This window comes from Convolutriloba macropyga, chromosome 14 (assembly GCF_964194025.1).
Source record: "Convolutriloba macropyga chromosome 14, txConMacr16.3, whole genome shotgun sequence".
In the NCBI taxonomy this organism is placed as follows: domain Eukaryota; kingdom Metazoa; phylum Xenacoelomorpha; order Acoela; family Convolutidae; genus Convolutriloba; species Convolutriloba macropyga.
Window position 1 is genome coordinate 26,423,291 of NC_134481.1, and position 23,950 is coordinate 26,447,240.

Genomic DNA, 23,950 nt, shown 5'->3' on the forward strand with positions numbered 1-23,950 from the left:
CACTGGGTTTCGAACCCGGCCCTCCAGGTTGATCGCCTGACATCTGAACCACTCAGCTACCATCGCTCACAATCCCTTCAACCAACGAATTTTAGTTCAGAACCAGAATCACACACGTTTACAATATCTGCTTCAAACTTCGTTCCAGAGAAATTAACCTCTCCATCTTGTGACTCTTTCTTCCCTGACTCGACAATCTTCAAGTAGCTGTTAAATTGTCTGATAACGTGCACGAAATGTAGTTAACACAAACCGTTGATAAAAGCTTTTAACTTCGATGTCTACCATCATTATTGCTACCTCCTGAACTATCTTCTGACCTCGTTTCAATCACTAGAGCAAATGAAACTTGAATTGGGGCACGGTTAAGTTAGGTCAAGTTTAATGCGGAGGTCAATGGTCACTTGGTTTACATACAAACATGAATCGAAAAGGAAAATTGGTACGAATCGTTTAAATAGCACTCTTATCGAGGGTAAACAGCGAGTGATACGATAGACATAGTAGCTACACATCAAATGAATTGATAATCACCCAGCGTTTACAATTGATAATTTACAAATTTATATTTTACTTATTCCTTTACATTTAAGTCTGTCTATTCGATCCATTAGCAGCATCAAGTTAATCGTACATAATGGCTGATCAGAAGGTTCATTGCTCCAAAACCAAAACCCCTTTCACATGATTCAATCGAGTTTGACGAAAAACAAACAAAAATTACAGCAATATGGAAGATTATGAGAGATACAAACTAACTCCAAACTTGCTAAGCCAGGAAAAAATTCAACACCTATATCTTGGATTAAAAAGTAGTCGAACAGTTGCCACCAGAAATCATGCACTATCCTAATATCAAACCCTAAAGAAAGTCCTATGGCTAGGAAACTTTAAAAAAAAATGCCAGGACTCGAAAACACTGCAAAAACTAGAATCATTCGTATTTGTTTGAAATACCACAACAGATAGCTCACAATATGGTCATAAATTAAATCTTGTAATAGACCTTTAGCAACTTTGCCAAATGTCAACTTAAGACTAATCAAGCAAAGAAATTGTGACTCCACGAACAAAAAAAAACAAATATTTCACCATTTTGGGCACAGAATTTCATAAAAATGACATTTTAACCTTGAATTAAGGCTTTCACAGCACCCGCACAACTCTAAGCACTTGAGGGACTACTAAAACTAGCGCTGGGCCTCTAATAAAACTTAATGCCTACTGCGCTTTACAAGTTTATCCCGTTTTGAAAGACCAATGTCACTAAAAATGTATGAAAACATCTTATAAAAAAACATAGCCCCAATATATTCCAATTCTCGGATTGTAAAAGCCAAGAGAATGCCAAGGCCAATAATAACCTCAGCTACCAATTTTCGGTTATTAAAAAGACAGCAAACTTATATAATTGCTACAAACTTCGTTTGAGAGCAATTTCTACTGTATTAGAGATTTATATGCAAAGAAACTTAATACACAAATCCTGCGTTCCCAGGAATTCTGGACTTTCGTGAGTTTTCAAAGCCTAGCTAAATACAAATGTCAATTCTCTTATTCAAACAAAGCGGCTAACGTCGGATGAACTCGGCGTAGCTTAGATAATTAGAAGCGGCGTAGCTTAGATATTTTTATGGGTGCAAAAAAACTTCCACACTGGGTTTCGAACCCGGCCCTCCAGGTTGATCGCCTGACATCTGAACCACTCAGCTACCATCGCTCACAATCCCTTCAACCAACGAATTTTAGTTCAGAACCAGAATCACACACGTTTACAATATCTGCTTCAAACTTCGTTCCAGAGAAATTAACCTCTCCATCTTGTGACTCTTTCTTCCCTGACTCGACAATCTTCAAGTAGCTGTTAAATTGTCTGATAACGTGCACGAAATGTAGTTAACACAAACCGTTGATAAAAGCTTTTAACTTCGATGTCTACCATCATTATTGCTACCTCCTGAACTATCTTCTGACCTCGTTTCAATCACTAGAGCAAATGAAACTTGAATTGGGGCACGGTTAAGTTAGGTCAAGTTTAATGCGGAGGTCAATGGTCACTTGGTTTACATACAAACATGAATCGAAAAGGAAAATTGGTACGAATCGTTTAAATAGCACTCTTATCGAGGGTAAACAGCGAGTGATACGATAGACATAGTAGCTACACATCAAATGAATTGATAATCACCCAGCGTTTACAATTGATAATTTACAAATTTATATTTTACTTATTCCTTTACATTTAAGTCTGTCTATTCGATCCATTAGCAGCATCAAGTTAATCGTACATAATGGCTGATCAGAAGGTTCATTGCTCCAAAACCAAAACCCCTTTCACATGATTCAATCGAGCTTAACGAAAAACAAACAAAAATTACAGCAATATGGAAGATTATGAGAGATACAAACTAACTCCAAACTTGCTAAGCCAGGAAAAAATTCAACACCTATATCTTGGATTAAAAAGTAGTCGAACAGTTGCTTTCGACTACTTTTTCGATTTTGGGGATTCAAAATACTTTGAGGGTATCTTTGCATTCTTTTCAGTTCCCTCTCGACAGCAGCGGACCAGCATGAAGACGCTTTCTCCGTTGACAAAAGCATGCATACGATAACAATTAAGCACTCTAACGATGACTTTTCACACCACCGAAAAGGTTTCAAAAAAGAACTTGAGAGAATTAAAATTTAGAGTGGGATTGAAAACTGTTCAGGCTTTAGTCTGGAGCATTCTATAACGTATTAGACAATTTATGCTCGATTACGATACGACCAATTACTTATTGCTGATAGCAAGATTTGTGAGCAAAGGAGAATGACTTTTCTCATGATTGGATCTAGAACTTCCACCGCCAATAGTTGCAGCTTCTGTATTGTAAATCTCTTGCAGTGACATCCTGAACGCTTGCATTGTTTTGCCTTCGCTCGTCAATTTTAGATAGTAGTTGTACAGCTGCATCGCAACCAGACAATCCCTCAATACGTCACTTCTGGCGTATGCTATTCCAAAATAACTGGCCAGAAATTTCAGCGACAGACTTTTGTGTCTGGACAACTTGTACAGTACAGCCGTATCTTGTATCTGTTCTTTCGGTACATAGAGATTAAACATTTTTAACTTTTTCTCAATGTTATGTCCGATAAATGTAACTTTTTTGCTGACTAAATATTTCAGTTTCAGGAATGTCTGTTTAAAAGTCGCCAAATGTTTTCCACTCGGCATTTCCAGAGTCGGTAGTTTATTGATATACTCGACCACTGTTTCCTTGCTTTGTGTGTGATCATCAATTAACGGAATCGGAGCGAAAGTGTCAAACTTATTCCCACGGAAACATACAACCCTAGTCACAACAATAGAGCTTTCAGATGAGGTAATTAGTTTACAAGTTCCATCCTGATTAATGTCAGTTTCTTGCTTGCAATTTGAGACAATGTTCATGTCCAGGCCGAAGAAATCTGAGCTTGAGAAATCTTCTTCGGAGCCAATAGGAGAGAATATTTTCTTGAGTCCGATGTTCATTTCGATCAATTTTCGTTCATGAGACAGAAACTCTCGTTTCACAGGAACCGGGAGATCAATATCGGTCAATGACTGGGCGACGTCCATACTTTTATAGAACATCACACAGGGCACGACCCAGTTCAAGTTGAAACGATTGAAGTCCATTTCGGATATTTGGTGAACAGTTGTGTCATTCACCAAGTAATACTTTGAGTTCATTTTCACTCTAGCCACGACATGTCCCCGAGAATTTGCAGCCGGAACGTGTAATACTACAGCCACCAATTCGTACTCTTTAGTTTGAGGACTAGGGTTGTTTTCTGCGTTTGGCTCATTCATTGTGGCATCTGTGGAAAGCCGTAACCTCATTGGAGCCCATTCATAGTCGCGAACTCCCGTGCTCAGAAACTTCTCAATGTTCGCTTGAATGTCTGAGTCTTTCTCGTGGCGAAATTTGCAGTCCTTCCTAGTACATGTATTCCCAAATCTACACATTCCCACAGAGGTGTTGGGTGCAATTAGCTCAGATTGGGATGCTGGGTTGAGGGCCAGTTTCTGTTGCACCCTCCAAAACGATATCTCACGTTGCTTATCAAGTTGGCAATTAAGACTTAGCAGTTCAGGAAGTTCGAGTGTCTTTTTTCTCTGACTTGTAGGTTGAAATTTATGGCACTTGTTACACCACGACTGGGTAGTAGACTCACTTGTTAGACTGTATTTGACGACTTCTTCAAACGAGAAGATCTTAGACGTTGAACCTGAGCTGAAAAGATCTGGGTAGATTAGTGGGGTTGTAAAGTTAGTAGACTTTCGGCTGATTTCGTTTCCGCATTTGCAAACCGACGTTTGTTGAGTTACGAGTCCCATCAGTTTATTAATAGCACCACTCAAAGAGAGTTTAGGACTCTTCACACTTTCTTCCTCCGCAACGTTCGGTTCCACCTTGATATCGGGTTCCTCGGTCAACGCCGGCTGCTGAACCTCTTTGGGTCCCCTGGTTGGGCTGTCATTCGATCCTCCACCCGAAATCTCTTCATCCCGCTGAAAATCCTGGTACAATTGCTGCAAGAGGAACCGATTAAAGCTCTGCAGCAATCTGGCGTATGAATTGGACGAATTTAAATTATCGTCAAATTCGCTTATCACTAATCCAAGAGCAGTAGTTTCCGGCAGAATACAGAACACCCGGAGAAAATTATGGGGCGTGAACGAATAATCGGACGGTGCCGTCTTGAGAGTATCAAATATGCAAGAAACCTCACAAGTGAGGCAAAGTTCTCTTTTACACAGATGAGATCGGATATATCCCGCAAGGGGCTCAATACACGATATGGCGTACATTAACATACTTGAGTAGCCATTAATCGAATTGTTCTCAATTGTGGGAAAGCAACGCGGTGATGAAATAATGATTGATGATGCATTTGATAGCGTTTGTTTATGCAATGACATCGAAGTAGCAGTTATGTCATCGTTTAGTGGATCGATAACCGTTGGAGTGACAACCTTATGGTATATCGATGGCAAGTCTTCCGGGTACAACTTCGATCCATTTTCCTCCAGAGGTGATCCGTCTCGACTGGAAACCGATTCGGGCAAATGCTCCAAGTATTCCTGCCGCTTGTAAGGAACGCGGTTTCTGACCCAGCCCACCGGATACGGTGCGTACCCAATGAAGTCCACATACTCAATTTTGCTAGAGATCTCCTCGGGTACCTTGGGTGCTTCGTAGTAACGAGGAACAGTTAACGAATGAGGCCATTCAGAGGCTAGAGGCTTCGGCGCTGCAGCGTACTGTAATGGATATGATGCAAATGGCACAGAATAATCGTCATATGAGGCAAACAAATTTGTAGCAGGCGGGTTCGGAAACTCAGTCGGGTTCGCATACTCATTGAACGCAGGTTCCGCACTATCCCCGTACAGTTGAAGTAATCCTGAGCTGTCACCAAACACGATAGCATGCGAGGTCGAGGAAAGATCACAAGCTGTAACCACTGAGTCAGGAGAAGGCAAGGTAATCTTGTGTAGAATCAGAGACTCTGGAATCGCAAGACCACTCGGATCCACGATTTGGAACTGTCCAAGCTGCGACAGAACGAGGGCGCGGTTGTTGTACATTGGAAAGAACCGAACCATCAATGGATCGACGTTGAACTGGTGTGAGAATATGAGCCTAGAACAAAATTCTATATTTCTAGGGCAAAATGACAATTTCACGATCAAACAGCAATAATCATCATAGCTCGCAGCTTGCCAGAAAAAAAAGATGCGATAGATTTGTAAAAAAACAAACAAATTGTGCTGTCTCACCTTAATATAGACTTAAGTCTTGTCTAGCAGCTGCCCTCAAATAACTTCTAATTTGATGAGGCAACCTTTTCTGACCTTAACTTCTCAAACTAGAGGAATTATAGTCCATTTGACAACGAGGAAAGTCAATTTATTGTGTGAAGTCAGTAATGCGTGACCAAAAATTTAATCACTTCTACGAACAACAAGCTGCAATAGGAATGAAAAAAGACGTCACGCACGCAAGGCAGTTGAGAAATTGAATGAATGAACAAAACCTGAAGTGAGCGTGACATATGGTCGCAACAAAAATTTTTAACAAAATTAAAAACAAGAGCAGAAGAATTCAAGAAGCGATCTAAGTGTCGGACTATCCCGAACAACCTATCGCACCACCACCGATCTGGGACAAAGTCCAAATGACAAAAAAACTGAGCTCCAACATTTTTTTCACTCGACTTTCTTTACTCGATTTATTTCGATGAAAACCAAAAATTATAATTGAGAACCTAAAGTAAATGTCATTGATGCCAAAAATTTTTGTCCCGAAACAACAGCAGCTCTACGCCTCACCATAATTAACTACAAGACTTCATGTCAAAAAATTGACATCAAGAGAGCAAAAAAAATAAACATGGTTGAAGCAAGTAAAAGTTTGAATTGAACAATAATTACTTGGTCAATTAGAAAACATACAAACAACGGCAAACAGAGCTACATCATGAGAAAATACTACCCAAGATTTCAAGGAGGAACTTATTGTGAAATTCTGAAACCTTAATCATTGCATTATTCGTCAATTAAAGTTGAAGTTGAAGAATAGCCAAAAGTTTAAGATGGACGAAAGACAAACTCAAAAATTATGACCGGTCTAAAACTTGTACAGATAACCAATCTCTGGGGTTCACTTTGCAACCCGAAAAACAGATAAAGAAAGCACAGAGCACACAATCATGAAGATGAATTAAAAAAAAACAAATCTACAAGATCGCAACTGCTTCTATTCAAAAAAATGTAACAGAAAAACTGTTTGATTTTAGCATCAAAGAATATAAAAACTCTTATGATTGTTTTCTCTTGTAGAGAGAACTTCGATGAAACAAACTCAATCTTTAAATGAAAAAATTTAAATATTAGGAAAAAGGACTAACTAAAAATCAGAATTTATTTCAAAACACATCATAGCACCAAGAATCCATCAAGAAGTATATCATTCAATACTTGAAATTAAGTTCAGCGGACTCTAAGAATTGCATCAATGAAAGAAATCAACAGTAAAGAAAAAAGTAAAAATCAAACAAAAAAGACCAATATCTTCAAAATTTCCGCACAAAGGGAATGCGATAACTCAAAATAATGAGATTATCAGAGATTTTCTTAAATATTTACACGAAACAAAAACAGGTCCAAAACAAGAATTAGGAGGTAACGAACGGAGTTAAAATAGGAAAACTTCATAATTTCGAAAAGACAAAAATTCAAGTAGAACAAAAATAAATGGATTTCATTTTTCGCCCTTGGACGTCAATCAGATTTATTGAGTTCTTTTCCCTCCCAAAAATGCAAACTCAATATGAGAAAAAAATAGTAAAAATAGTTATAAAACTACGATTACCAAACAAATTCTCGTTTAATTTCAAGCACTTAATGCCATAAATCAAATCAAATACAAATAAACACCAATTAATTTCCTTTACGGCGCACAAAAAACTTGTTGCAAGAGAACAAAGTGATGTCCAGCAAAAAACGTCAAAGAGAACTAGACAAAAACTCCCCAAATTAATTTACTTTAAAAATGTAAGATGATGTAGTATATAGTTTTATAAAAAAACAACACCTCACGTCAAAAAACAGAAAGAAACGCATTTACAGCATTTTACCATTTACAATGATCACATGATAGTCCACTGAGATGCAAAGTTTATTGCAATTTATTGAAAAAGAAATTAGTGAAAGAAGCCAAAAAATAATAGAAAGGAGGCCTGCAATAGCACAAAAATGGCCTCCAATAGCACGGAAAAGGTAATGAAAAAATGTTTATTATTATACAATTAATATAGCGGATGGAGAAAAACATTAAGTGGAAGGAACTAATTCAAGAAATTGAACAAAGAATCTTTATAAACTTAACAACTATATCTCTTCTGAAATAATAGCCCGTGTAAAATATATAGGTAAAACAAATCCCGTTAAGACAAAATCGGGTCTGAAGTATATAATAATCGAAATTGTTAAAAATTTAATATAGCCGCCAGACTGCCGAAATAGCTGCGAAGTAGATTTATAATACAGATACAGAAATGAGTTGATAAAAGTTTATCGCGGTCAAACAAAAAACTATAATGCAAAACTCTAATTCTGTAATGGACATTTTTTTGCAAAGTATTGACAACGCAGAAGTTCGAACCCTAATACAGGCGTAAGATTGAGACGCATTAATCAATTGGCTACCAGTCCCCTTCATACAGTTCTTCTTACATTCGAAATTGTTTTCGCAAAACAATTTATGATTGCACGCAACTTAGGCTACGCAAAGAGCAAGAAACAAACATGACAATTTGACTGAAAACGTGAAGCGGCAGAGAACAAATAAAAAGAGAGCGTCAGACGATGAAACAAAAACCATGAGCACCTCATTATAGCTACGCTCAGCTTACAGCTATAATTAGGTTTAATTATACAACGCTGTATTTCAAATTTCCAACTACGTTCTCTAGTTACTTCTAAAAACACAGTAAGTTTTAGCAAGCACAGAAGAGCAAGTATCAAATATTTTTGGGAAACTTGATCTGCGTCTATAATGAAGCTCAAAAATTGAATCATGGAGTTCAAGTAAAGTTCTTGAACAAGGAAGCAAGTTTATTCATAAACCTGATATATCATCGGAAAAACAAATTGAGGCAAAAGTGCTCTCAATTAATTCAACTATGCGCTCATTGGAGATTCGAATAAAATATCAGCTCATATATGGACAACAAACATTTTTAAACATTTGTTCAAACAAGCGTATAAACTGTACACCTTTCTAAAAGTAGAGCCATCTGATTCTCCTATTATGCCTATTTATAGTTGGAAATTAGACACAAAAAACTAATGAAGTTTGTTGCTACTTGAAACCTAAAGCCACCAAGAGAACTTTTAGTCCTTGCATGCAAGTCCTATGAAAACAAAAACTCGTCAGCCTCGCTATCTAACCAATATATCATATACTACAGCGTATCTTTAGTGTCAATGAAAAGTATTGATATTTCAGAAATTCGAGAAAAATGGTAGAAAATGGTAGCTAAAAATTGCTTGAATCGCTACTGTTTTTCGATTAATCGCAAAACGGTTGCGAAAAATCCAAAATCTAGCAAGCTAACTTTTAGGGACGCTAGCTTTAGCTTAATTTCAGGCGCGTGACGTGTTTGCATGTGTGTGGAGGGGATCAAAGAACCGTTTGTCTTTGAGAAAGTCAGACGAGAAATCGGTCAAGCAAAAAATAGGATTAAAAAGAACGCAGGACTAATATAATTGCTAGAACCTTCGTTTGAGAGCAATTGAACGTTTAAAGAAACAAATGAACAAGCAACAAAACAAACACGCTCTTACGCACGCAAAAATTTTGTCAGAACTCTTAGGTTTTTTGACCCAAATGTAATCCATTGGGAACCCAATCTTATTTGCTGGAATATTCGCTACATACCAAATGCAAATTATTCAATGCAATAGTTCACACTGTTTCATATACTGAATCGCTTTAAAGGATGCAACTGATATAATTATCAAAAAAAATAAATTTTGATCAGTTTTGGTGACAAATCATTTGATAATACCACTATTCAACAGGAGGAAAACGTGCATCAGGAGGAAAACGTACATGACATCAGCATTCATTAAACCTGACAAATAAACAAACAAAAAGACAAATAAACAAACACGCAAAAAAGATAGCGCATTCACACGCAAAAATTCTGAAAAGCTGGAAGGTTATTTTTGATCAAAATATAATCCATAAAATACTTGAGTCACCCCTAGTTGATACAAATCTAATCAAAATTTTGAAATCTAGCGGCATAAATTAAAATCTAGACCCCAAATCCCGGAACAACTCATTCTCGTATAAGCTTGAATGGATGCTATTGAATGAAGCATTTCTGGACTACTACCAAGGTTTGAACTGAAAAGTGAGATTTGGCTTTAAAATTACACAAAAAATATTTGCGTGACATTTTGATTGGATTTTGTAGACATACTCCTGTTTCTGACTCACACTATATATCAATTATTATCAACGTCACTAAGCATTAGAGATAACGAAGTCCTTCAAGACCAAAGTTCAAGCAGCTGGCCTCTAAAATTGGGTTTTATGGGTTTCTCCAGTTTCTGTTTTCGATTTCATGTATTGATATTGACTCCGTTCAACTTAGATGGCTTTGCTGAGCAAATTAGAAACGCACTTTGAGCAGAATGAGCGAACAATTAAACTAGACTTAAAAAAATCGAGATTTTACGGAAAATGTTGGAGAAGGGGAAAAACGATGTGAAGCAAACCTTTGTTTGGATAAGTAAAAACATTAAATCAGGACAAGAAAAGAATTTAAATCCACAGAATTAAACAAACAAAACATTGATGGTTATACTCCATAGACGAAGAACTTTCAATGAGTCGAAATAGCATTTACAAATACAAACATAACCGCCTAACGTCGAAAGAATTGCTCTCGAACGACTAGTGAGAGCTCTTACCAATTGCACCTTGTTTCACTTGGGGGGTGTAGACTGAATGGGACTAAGAAATTCACAGCGTGTTTCAAATAACCTTATGAGGTTAAAATATAACACTATGCAGATTTAAAGTGGAAAAAATGGAACCAGTTTTGGCGCACTTATCATTTGACTTTTGGTTTTAAATCGCCGCCAATTGCGTTAAGCTGCTTGAAATTGTGAATGAGAAAGCACTTTGGATCATGCAAAAAGTAAAGCGCGTAAAAAAACTCAAAAATTTTGCATAAAAAACACAGCCGGCAGAATACCAGAAACGACTCGAAGAGTCGTGCAATAACAACTCGAGTCTAACCCTACTTATTTGGGAAATATGAAAAAAGAAATAAAGCATTATAAAGTCAGAAAATTAATTTTAGTGAGAAATGTCGTTAAATAGATGAAGAGAAGGGGGTAGGTTGGTGGGGATGAGGAGTAGGCGTGGGGAAAATTGGGGTGCGGGCAGGTTAGTTAGGTTGGAGTGATTGGGGGGGGGGGGGTAGGTTAGGTAGGTTGGCGTGCTATGCGATCAAAAATTCTCAATGACCTTTTCACCTTCAATATTACTAGCACTTCCTAATTAATTAACATTATAGACTATGCTACTGTTAAAGTCCAATGTTCGAAAACAAAAATCAAAGTTCTAAATCAGAAGTCAATGTTCGAAAACAAAAGTCAGAAGTACAAGTCATGAACGAACTTGCGTCAGCTATAAAAAAACTGTATAATCTCAATACTTCTTTTTGAGTCGTAAAGACACGTACGTTTACAATATTTGATTCTCTTCAAGAACAATTAATTTTTAAAAAAAATTATAAAGAAATCTCTTGACATGTAAAAGGACTAAAGACAAAATTAGACTTCAATTTAATTTAACTCTTTAAAGTTAAGCGGCTTAAATTTCAATGAAACCATCTAAAACTGCAATATTAGATCATAAAACAGCTGCTCATTAGAAAGCACGTAAAAGACATTAGAGGTAGAACCACAGAAAATAATTGCTAATTTCTCAAAAACAAATACTCTCAAGCGGAGAATGACTATTACATACTAACTTAAAATATAACATAAACCGACAAATGTCGGAAGAATTGCTCTTGAACGACAGGCGAGGCAATTTAATTCAGGGGCTGTAGCCTAGATCGATTTTTCTTTATGGGAGCAAAAAACCTGTCCCCCAACGGGATTCGAACCACTGACCTCCCGAACCACAGCCACAAGCACTAACCACTGCGCTACAGAAAACTTAACTCTCTTATTCTGCAACCGATTTTACATAAGCTTTACTTTGGAGCAATAGAGATCTCTCAAAAATGAAGAACGAAAGCGTGAAAAATTCACTTGAGAAGTCAAAGAATGTTCTAGAAGAAAAGTTGTCAAGCGAAAAATTTGCATAAAAAAGACACACATGTTTACAATAATTGCTATGAACTTCGTTCAAGAGCAATTATAAATATTGTATAATTGTTTTGTGTTCAGATTAAAAATGACAATTTTCATTACTGACACTAAGTATAAAGACAACAAAAAACAAAGTATGCAGAAAAATAAAACATTGCTTTCTTTTTTTAAAACAGTCAAAAACATAGTGTTCTAAATTGGTGTGCAATTTCATTTCGATTCAAAAAATCTAATCTTTGGATTCTAAAAAACTAATCTTCAACGCATAAGGCTATTAATCTTAATACTAATGAGAACTAATACTCGCTACAATGAACTTCAACTAGCAGGCCCGCAAAAACATAAGAAAATCATTTACACGAAGGTTCAAAAGAAGTAAAGGTTTCTGCTTCTCACCAACTTGGGCTCGAACCCACAACCCTCGTTTAACAGCCATAGGTCTCACCACTTAAGCAATCTATGTGTATTGCACTTTCTACAGCAAATTCCTGGACAATGGCGTTATAACTTGCTTGTTTTTGCTATACCGTATGCTTAATCAGCGCAAAATGTGCATATTCGAAGCTTAAAAATGTTAAAGCGCGTCTCAAAACGCATTTATTACGCTAGGTTGCATGACTAAGGACCCCTAAAACATGTTACGATAGGAGTGCTGTTGACCATTGTGCTCAATTCCGACTGATATTTACTATAAAAAGGAAGACTGGAATATACGATTAAAACTGCTCAAAACTTAATTTCATAGCAATTTTATGGATAAGGGTAATAGAGAAATACTTCAAACTTCAGATTAGCAGTCCTCCATCTTACGAACCGCGCCATAACCACTTTAAACCACCGTTTCTCACAACCGCTTTTATCGTATCAATGAACATAATTCAGATCAAAAGCATTTGAGATCACGCAAAAATAAAAAATTAAAGCGTGAAAAAGTTAGCTGAAAGCTAAGGGTGCTCTAGAATAGTGCAGTATCGGTACAGCTAAAACTTTGCAGAAAAACACACTTTTAGAATAAGAACTTCGAACTTAGTTCGGGAGCAATTTAAAAACATGCAGTACCCAGGACTAAAACTCCTCCATCTGGGCGAGCATATTTTCAAGCCCCCATGGTGACAGCCCCTGAATAACAGTCTTTTGTCCCAGTTTCAGTTCTCACCCATCTACTTTGAGCCCTTTAGGTCATTGACCTCTCTCGATATGTTCGCTTAACCATGCTGCTCAATGCGGCTCTTAAACATTCGCTTCGAGAGGCCCCTTAAACATGCAAAATTTTGCCCAGTTTTAGAGCTCACGCGTTTAATATATAGGATTAGCATTTTTCACCCCCCAAACACACACAGGAACATAAAAAGACTCAGCGTCGGACCCGATATGGGTACCCGATACGGGTCCGAATCCTCGACCCCCAGAATAGCAGTCCTCTATCTTACCAGCTGCTACCCGCTACAACCACTACATTCCACCGTTTCTCACAACTGCTTTTATCGTATCAATAAACATATTTCAGATTGAAAGCATTTGAGATCACACAAAAATCAAAAAGTAAATCGTGAAAAAGTTAGTTGAAAGCTAAGCGTGTTCTAGAGTAGCGCAAAATCTGTACAGGTAAAACTTTGCAGAAAAACACACGTTTACAATAAGAACTTCAAAATTAGTTCGGAAGCAATTAAAAAAGACGGAGTACCCAGGACTGTAAATCCTCCCTCTGGGCGAGCACACTTTCAAGCCCTCTTAGCGTCTTGGGAACAGCACCTGACTAACAGTCTTTTGTCCCAGGTTCGGTTCTCACCCATTTAGTTGGAGCCTTTTAGGTCATTGACCTCTCGATATGTTCGCTTAACCATGTAGCTCAATGCGGCTCTTATGCATGCGCTTCGAGAGGCCCCTTAAACATGCCAAAGTTTTGTCGAGTTTTGGAGCTCACGCGTTTAATATATAGGATAACCTTATGCACTATGACTTAATGACCGGGCTTCATTGGTTTATACCGTTTCTTTTGAATTCGCTCTTTTGACATTGACAGTATTTACTGCATTGCGTAATTCAATGAGCGAAAGAATTTGAAATTCATTTAGCTGAACCAGTGAGCGAGGTAAGTCATGAGTGAAATTATGAATTATGTAAAAGGTAATGCGCAACTAAAAAAAATAACAGCCATTGAGAAGCTGACAGCGGCTATTAATCAGTAAAACTTACATATGAATAAAAAAACTTCACTAAAATTAACAATGCCTCACTAGACAGCGCGGTACACTGTCATCAACAAGACTAAGTCACGGGAAAAAAAACAGATGCAACGACGGTTGAAACTCAAAAACCTTTAAAAAAGAAGTTTTAAAAATGTTATAAAGGATATGTGAAATGAAACTAATAAATAGCTTCAATAATTCGTCAGCTGATAGCCAATGAGACATTCCATTCATGTGACAAGAACTACATAACGTGGTAAGACTCAAATAAACACTGATAGTTTCGGAAAGCAAGTTGTTAGAAAGTAGTAAAAAAACATTTCGATCTGAACTAAACTATTAAGTAGCTTCTATAACGATCACTTATAAGCCCAAGAAACTCGTCAATTATTGAAACTATCTGACAGAACAAAAACTACTAAACTGGGTAACTCATAAAATTACTGATATTCTTTGAGAACAAGTTGTTTACAAAGTAGTTATGACCTTTTGTTGTCAATTAAACTATCAAATAGCTTCTATAACGCCTCATTATAGAGCTAAGAAAATTTTTCATTTATGATAACAGAGGACACCAAGAAGAACTGCAAAACTCGGTAAGACAAATCAAATCTTTTTAACGATGTGACAAAGCAGTTAAAACTATTGGATATCAATTAAAACTACTAAATGCCTCCGCAATCCTTAGCTAGCTAATAACGAATTCAACAGTTCTTGTTGGTTATTTTTTCTGTGCTGTTTCTTAATTTCATTAATGACTGGTATTATTGTTCCTCTATCAGGCAGCATAATTGCTACAAACTTCAAAAGAACAATTAACAAAAACGCGCAAACTTTAAAAAATTGCTATTTTACAAAGTCATATAAACCATTAACTGCCCTTTGATCCATTCAAAAAATACAACAAAGAATTGTTAGAATGTAGGAGCTTTCAAAATTATTATTTAAAATACGCTAACTCTTACTCCACTTTATAAGCAGTTTGAAAAAAATTTACAGCGTCAATTAATCAAGTAATGTGCTATATTACAATTATTGCATTGTTATATAGCACATTGTTGTGTGAGAAATTAGCATGGGCTCATGAGGGCGTAAAACTGATACGTCCACTTAGTCTGCAGAATGGAGACAACAAAGCAAGTCTCCAACATTCATTGATAGTCGAAAAAGAAAATTATACGACAGCACCTTTGGAGTTGCTAAGAGCAGGCCAATGAAGAGACCCCAAAAAACGCATGCCGCACGATACGTCGGACGCCAGTATGATATTTACCACTACGCTGTGGTGCCGTGGCGTCCAATCGCAGCTCCACAGCACACAGTCAAAATTAACTGATTTCGGAACGACCGCACATACGTTACGCCAGCTTTCAAAATTACGTAGCGTACGCATAATTAATACATTCGCTTACAAATTTTTGAGAGCGCAAATTTCAAGATCAAGAGCGCAAATTTTAGATCACGCAGATTTCAAGAGTTCAAGCTTAATAAAGTCAATCGAGCATCAAATAACTCAACCGATCGAAAGAATAGTCTAGAATAAACGCAAAATTTCGCACCAAAAAACGCCGGTTTACAATAATTGGTTCGAACTACATTCGAGAGCAATCAGTAAGTCACCATGGGCCTCAAAAATAATGTCAGAATAATACTCGAATCACTTAGAGAGTTCGAAAACTGATTTGATTAACACGATCAACTCCAGGGAAGACCTTAATCAGAGCCCACTTAATAGTTACGAGCTAAGGAAGAGCATTGATTACCTGAAGTTGCGGATGTCAAAGACGTTGACGAAGGTGTCCAGCATGAGCTGGTCAGAGAGTGCTGAGAATCCACAGGAGATGAGAGAGTTACCGGATACAGAGAAGTCGGAGAGGCTGCCTGTGTGGCATTGGAGGCACTTGACGGTGTTGAGGGTCGACGGGTCCACAATTGAAACGTTTCCATTCGAGTGGCCAAAAAAGTAACTTGTGTCCGAGTACCTGCAACAAAGTACCTCACATCAAACGTGACCAAATTATTGCAAATTGAACAACTAGTCGTTTCAGTTCAAAAAATCGTCCGCAACAATTTCTGTACTAAACAATAATCACAAAAAAAACGTCTGCGGGACATTGCTAGGTTTCTGTAACTAGTTAGTTTAACTGGTACAATTCGCTTATCAGGGTAAAGTTAAGGTCCATGCAAACAAGTCAGGGCTATTACTATACGTTAAAAAATAAAAATGACACCGTCAAGCTCTCCGGTCAGATCCATAACACAGCCGACTAGTCGGACGAATTGCTCTCCAACTACCGACGACCGGTTGGCTTCGGTAGTATCCAGCTTGGGATTGCGGATGGTAAAAGAGCGCGCAATATGAGGGGTTTGGAGCGACAAGCGGGGAGGGGTGGGGGTTGAATGTGGCCCAAACCGCCAAATAACTGGTTTTGCACTATGATTTTTTGTCTTCCGATCGGCTTCAATTAATTGCGACTAGTAGAGCACAAAGAGAACTACTCGCTGCCCACAGGACTTTACCTGTTTATCCCGTTTTTGAGGACGGAAAATCGATGAGGTCAGGCAAAAAAATCGGTAAAGCAAAAAATTGAAGCATAGCTGGCAGATTGCCAGAATAGCCGCAATAGCTTCGTACATCTGCAGTCGCAAAAAGTAGAAGACAAACCAAAGAAGTTTACTCAGTTCATTAAGGGCTGAGATGTGTTAAATTTTGATTAAGAATCTGCATAACCTATTGGTGTTTCTTTTTAGCTGCTCTTAGATAACATTCAAATAGAGTGATATACGCTCACTTGAATTATCTCTTTGAATTAAAGTAAAGAAAACTCAATTTCAGAGTGGGGAAGTAATTTCTGAGAGTCAGGTTAAGTCGCGTGTGAACAAAAAACTTAATCACGCGAATGAACAAAAAACTCGCTTCACTAAGAGTGAAAAATGACGTCAGGCACGCAATTTAGTTGAAATCACATGAACGAAAGAACAAAAGGCAGAACTGAAGTGATTTGTGACGTCATATGGACAAGTCCTGACGTACAACAAAGAATTTTCATTGACTAAACAAAAACTGAACCGAGAAGGGACTATGAAAATCCGATCCAAAAATTGAAAACAGTAATAAAAAATCAAAGTGAAATTGCCGCGTGTGAACAAAAAACTACTAGCGAGAAAGCGAATTTTTGTTCAAACACCTTTTTCTCACTCTAAATCAAAATTAGAGCGAAAAAATTTTACGCCGCGAAACCACTCGTTTTTTAGCTCCACTTCCTGCTTCGCTGTGAGCAAAATCACGACTCCAAATAGACTCAAAGAATCATCAAAATGTGAAAACAGATCTTAAAAAAAGAAAAAAAAATCAGGACAAGTCCTGACCTACAATTCAGAAAAATTTTCAATTGATTAAAAAAAAACTAGACCCAGAAAGGACTATGACTAAATTGGGAAACCATTTAAAAAATTCTATCAAAAAGATAGAAGAAATAGTTAATATCAAAGCGGAAATGCCACAAGTGAAAGCGAATTTTTGATCGAACACCATTTTCTCACTCTAAAATTAGAGCAAAAAATTTTCACGCAGCAAAACCACGCGCACCACTTCCTGCTTCGGCGTGACCAAAATCATCGCTTCAATTTGACTTCAAAATTCGCGAGTGAACAGATCTTAAAAAAAGCGCACCAATACTTAAACATAGCCGGCAGATTGCCGGAGTAGCTGCGAAAGAATAGGCCTGCGTGCCATATAGAAGAGAGAAACAGATACAGATCTAAATTGAAAAAAAAGAATCGACGCCGCTCAAAAAACTAGGTAAAAAACATTCAGCGATAAATTAATAAAGCTTGTTAAAATTCATTCCGCAGAAGCCTCTCATAAGGGACCTTTACTGCACACATGAGTTCCCTTGACCTTAAACAAATTTAAACTAATTTTTAGTTTTAAAGTGCAAAAGTCATTTTATTGAGTGAGGTAAGTCACGTATGATCAAAATCTAATCACGCAAATAACCTAAAACTTTTGTTAAAGCGAGTCAGAAATGACGTCACGCGCGCAAACGCCGTTAGTGAGAGGAAGAAGTCATTCAGAAAATCATACTTTTTCAATTTTGCTGTGTGAACAATTGAAAAACGAAAAAAGAGGGTCAGACGACCAATCAAAAAACATAGCCGGAAGAATTCCGGAAGCGACTCGAAGCGTCAAAACTTCTCTAACAAAACCGTAATTGCAGCGGAAGCCACTACCTTTTGTAATAAACCATTAACTCACTACCTCTCCAGGTCTGCTCTAAAAATTGGTGAAACTTAAACCACTGTCACCAAGAGAACCAAAATTCACCAAAATTTTATATCATTGAAAACGTTTGGTAACGTTAAAAAAACCGAAATAATTAAAGAGGTCAAAAAAGTGATAGACTGAAAAAGCTGACAAGTTATCAATTGCCCTCAAATAATTTATGATTCTAATCTGAAAAAGATCGCGATCGCAAACGGCAGATAATCTTAGAAACTAAATCAAATCTTTTCAAAACAGAAGGCTCAAATTTAACACCTACAATTACACTTCTAATCACTGCAATTAAGACAAAAAACAACACACACTTGTTCCTTGTTGTACATATGCTAGACAACATGGTTGCATACTAATTCAAAAATTAAATTGATCATAGAAAGACATAAGCAGCAGAAGAATATTCAAAAGCAAAAAATAGTTTAAATTAATACCAAGGCCGGAAGAAAGTTGCAGTAAATAGTTTTAAGTGAAATTGCGGAACAGGCTTGCTATCAAACTCTCAGTACTGCCTTATGTTGAATGAAATCAAATGCAAACCAAAGAAATGACGAAAATCTGAGAAAAAGCTGAAATCATTCATTTTTAACAACTGAAAAAATCAATATACCGAAAACAAAAGTAGGTGCCAGGACAAAGATAGAACGATACTAACTAGAATGTGAAGAATATGGACACAATGTAAGGAACACCGTAACAAAACACATTCTTGATTTTTGAAATTTAAAAATCAATAAAAAATTAAAGAAAAACGAATACATTTCATTGTTCAGCATTCAAGACATACAAAAGATAACTAATCATCCGATACAAAGATCTATTCTCCTGAAGAGAACAAAAAATAGGAAAAAGCAGAATTCATAAATACGAAAATTGAAACATTTTGCAAAAAAATGGTCAAAAAACTTTTAAGACTGCATTTATGAAAAAGTTCTAACTGTTTTTCAAAAACCTAACGCCAAAAAATGATTGAATTTTTATTGAAACAAAATTAAAGTCCCTCATGTTGCACAAAAAGATTTTCTAACAACGAAAAACAAAAAAAAAAACTACCAAAATCGGATTAGCATATGTAAATTTTATAAAACAAAATTACATCGAGGTAGAAAGAGGCGTTGAGTATATGAATTATCAAAAAGAAGTTGCCATATTAACTGATTTTTGACAAAAGACGATTAAAAGATCCAAAAATGATGAAATTAATAGAAAAAGCCAAGAATTAACTAAAAAATCAAGATATGTGCCAATTTTCAACTTGAAATGCATTTTCAGGCTCTGCAAAACACTGTGGAATCAATTTCCGAAGTTGACATTTCAATATAGTATCGAATAAACTTTATTTCAATCAGAAACCAAATTAAAAGCAAAAAAATTGGGCCACTTAGTCCAAAAAACGGCTAAAAACGGTTATCTATATGTGCCATTCAGTCAAAAACTACTTTTCAAAGTCAAAAAATCATTCACTAAACGAAGCGCATGATCAAAAAACTTCTCTCGCTTAGCGAAAATCTGTTCACCAAGACAGCTTTTCTCACTTTTGCTTTAAGGTCAAAATGCCGCGTGAACAAATCTACTTCCTGTAAAAAAAAAGGACCGAGAGAAAATCAATACTCCTCTTCGAGTCTTAAAAAAAAGCCAGGAGCACCGCAATATAGCTTCGCTCAGCTTACAGCTTCGCAGCTATAATAAAAAGACCGCGGGACTATCACAATTACAAACTTTGTTTGAGAGCAATTAACACTTACCTCATTAGCACTACGTCATTCTGCATGTTAGGAACCCTTGTCACGTTCTGAGGTGCATTCAAGTCCACAAACAGCGTGTTCGCCTGGTGTCCCCCCAGTAAGACGTTGCTCTGATCCAGCAACAACATACATTGCAAATCGCAGTCATAGAACGGAGCATCAAACATAGTGATTCCTCCTCGCTGAGATACCCGAATAGCATTTTGTGTCAAAGATATGACTGCCGATTCCACCGTCTCAATTTGTCGAATCGGGTGACTTTGATGCACTTGGAATGATGAATACTTTCTCAGCTGTGATCCGTAGTAACTAGTAACGTGTCCCGCAGAATTCCCTTGCCAAATAAGCTGTTCATGGTGATCAAACAGCACTGAGACTACGCCAGCTGAAGCATGTCGAGATCCAACGTCAACTGGAATCGAGTTCAACTGGTTATAGTAAGTGTTGACAACCTGGTTATGAACTGTTGCACCATTCGCAACCTGGCTGTGACCGTGTGCTGCCAATGCCCCAGTCATCGGATCCGGTACCAGGTACATACTTGACGGATCCCCAACCATTGGCACTCCCATCCCCCCATAGATATCAGACGATACGTCCAACATCACAGCTGCCTCTTGCTGTTCCTGAAGTCTTTGCTGCTGCACACTGTGCGGAACAAACTCGGGAATGCCATTTGATAAAGACACGGAATCGAAACTAGAAGTCGAGGCAATTGGCTGCTCAGTTTCTGTCATGACGTCACCCGACCCACTCTGAACCCCCTCTATGAACTCCACCCCATCGCTGGCACTGCTCATTATACCATCGATAACTGGAAAACAGTAGCAACATTGACAAAAGCCATAAATGTACTCCGGTGCTGAGCATTGAGCCATAATGGTACTGTTTCGGAGAGCTAATTCAACCGTTTGGTAATATCATAAAATGCCGATCGATGTCATAACTTTTCTCGATCATACAATCGCATCAATGCGCCCACTAATCAGGCTTCAAAAAATAGAAGCTCAGTTTATAGAACTAGATCGTAATTTGGTTCAAAAATGTGTATGGGCCAAGGCCTTGGAGGAATTTCTGAATTAAAATCTTCTTTTAGTACACGTGGGTTTTAAAAACCAACCCGCAAAATTTACACCCAATCAAACGCAAACTCGGTTCAAACACGCACGGTAATTTAATCAAAAAGCTGCTTAAAAGATCTTGACTGAACAGTTTCAATGTGGCACCGATTAAAATACACAACGTGTGAATAAATTAATTACTCAAATGCCAATTTAGATTACCTTTACTTATAAATCATTAGCAGTAGAATGCTAATCATCTGTTAGACTTGTGAGTCGAATTGGTCACAAAAAGAAAGACTTTTCAAGCATTCAAACAGAATCACATGCAAAACGGTTTAATTTGATTTAAAAACAATGAGAAACATCTTTCAGACATCTCGCGACTTCATTTATACTGCTCTAAAACCACAACGTAAAAATATTTGGTCAACATAAGAAAAAACTCGCGACCGCTGGTTCATTTGCATGAGACTGGAAAGATCTTTTTTTTTAGGTAAGGCGCGTTCGCACAATGTTCGGACCCCACACACCTACAAATTTGACTTAATTGTTTTCCAAGTTCCAAGTGATCAAAAGTTAGAAAACTCAAAATTCACAGATTTGATCGAAAAAACTGGTGCATGAATAAAAAACAAAATGAAATAACAAAAACAAACATTACGACCAAAAATCGGATGTATTCTGTTTGCCCCCCCCCCCCCCCCCCTGTGTTTTTTACACCCCCAGTTATATAGCACGCTACTATGCAAAAAATAGCACGTGTGCCTGGGGGAGTAAAAGATAAGCCCACACTAAGCGGGGGGGAGGGGAGGACAAAATAGATCCCAAAATTCAATGTTTTTTTAAAAAAAATATTTACTAACAAAGTCAAACTAACAAGATATAAACGCTAAATCAAACAAATTAACTTGAACTTCACTGCAAAAAAACATGGACCTGTCCATAATGAAACTAGGTAACAAGTAGGCAATAAAATAAGAACTGAAGAGTTAAAGTTTAAAAAACCTTTAAAATTTATTGAAAACAATTAAGTTTCAAAGTCATGCAAACTATTAGCTACCAATTGAAATCATTAAGGCATTCTGTACCTCCATATGAACCCACAATAGGAAGCCAGAACTTTGCAATAAAACGTTGTCGAAGCCGTTAAAACCATTATCTATTCACCAAAAACATTAAAAATGTTAATTCCATACTTCCTTTCAAGTCATCAGGTAATATTGGACCTGTCAGTAATGTCAAAACATGACAAGTCAGCAAAAACCTCAAAGATGGTCAAATAGAATTCGTAGTATCATTCAGAAACAATTACTTAACACATAAAACTGAACAGAAGAATAAATTTCATTTCACTTAAAGGAAACTACCTCTTTTGGCTGAAATTAAGCCGCAAGTTGGCAGAAATAAGACAAAAAAAACAGTCAAGAGATCAAAAACCCATCGTTCTTTAAAAAAATATATATTTTTAAACATACAACAATAAGCCTTCAACTAAAAAATATAGATAATACTAGATAGATTAACTTGTTCTTCCTTAGATAGCCAATTAGACCTGCCGTTACTGATGCTAAGTCACAAAACGGATAAAAACAAAAACGGATAGAAAACTAAAAATTTCACTAACAATTATACGCTAACACAGCGTCGAGGCCGTAAAAGCATAAGCTTTTCGCAGAAAGTATAAAACAAGTACGTAAAAGCGACCCATTTGCACGTAAGTGGTATCTGTCAAAAACTGAGCTTGGATTAAAAATCATTCCGGTCAGTACTTTAAATTCAAATGTTTAAAGACAGCGTGAATAAATTTTCGATTGTAAAAAACCGGGGAATAGATGAAAATTAGCCTTGCTAATACAGCTCGTCCCTAAAATAAAGTAATCGTTCCAGATGTTCACAAAATGGATAATTCGACAAAATAATCAATCAGAATTGATGAAATTTCAATAAATATCGAACTAATTTACCGAAAAATAGCAAATAAGATTCAAACTACAGGACACTCTCGTTGGAAGCGGAAGTAAAAGTAGCTCTCCTTGAGCTTTGAGAAGGTTGTATCTGCAGTTTTTAGGTTTATACGGAGCAGATTTATACAAAGCGGGCTAAAGAAGTATATTTGGTGCCATTTTTGACAAGACAAAATGATAAGGCATTTTAAAAAAAAATGAGCGGAAATTTTAGACAAAAAGTCGGATCAAACAAGTTAAAAACTCTTCCATGTCTTTAGTTAAAATCTAATAATCCTATCGTTAACAAATTTAACGTATTTTTAGCAAAACGACAAAACTTGAGCAAAAATACAAAAAATTTTAAAATAATAGAAATCAGTCAAATGTTAACTAAACTCGAAACACCGGTAACTCTATGGGAAAAACGAAATTAAGAAAAAATCTTTTTAATTCTATATTCTGCACGGGACTGACTGGCTCTCTAATCGTACCACTGACAACTCTACAATTTACATCGATGAGCCAAAAATTATTGAATGAAAAATCCGGTTGAGCATATGTTTGTTCCCCCACTAAGGTAGGTCGGAACAATTAACAATCAAAAAGATTTCTTAATCGGAAAGGCATTGAGCATGAAAAAAACTGGGCACCAATTTTCAATCTGAAAATTAAGAATTGTCAGGGAATCCATATGATAAAAAGCAGCTTTCGTTGTTACAATTTCAACACGTTTCTCATTACATGAAGAATGAAACTCTCTATTGCCAAAACGATCTTCAAAAGCAGGCT

General features: G+C 36.9%; 1 protein-coding gene across 1 annotated transcript; it reads right to left on the minus strand.

The window, feature by feature from the left end:
• Window positions 1-1,988: 1,988 nt before the first annotated feature.
• LOC142353356 (PAN2-PAN3 deadenylation complex catalytic subunit Pan2-like) lies at window positions 1,989-21,380 on the minus strand. Its single transcript, XM_075405591.1, has 3 exons — window positions 20,152-21,380; window positions 15,891-16,109; window positions 1,989-5,678 (listed from the first exon to the last, which is right to left on the minus strand). The coding sequence occupies exons 1-3, from the start codon at window positions 21,027-21,029 to the stop codon at window positions 2,777-2,779; spliced, it is 3,999 nt and encodes a 1,332-aa protein (XP_075261706.1). The 5' UTR covers window positions 21,030-21,380; the 3' UTR covers window positions 1,989-2,776.
• Window positions 21,381-23,950: the final 2,570 nt, after the last annotated feature.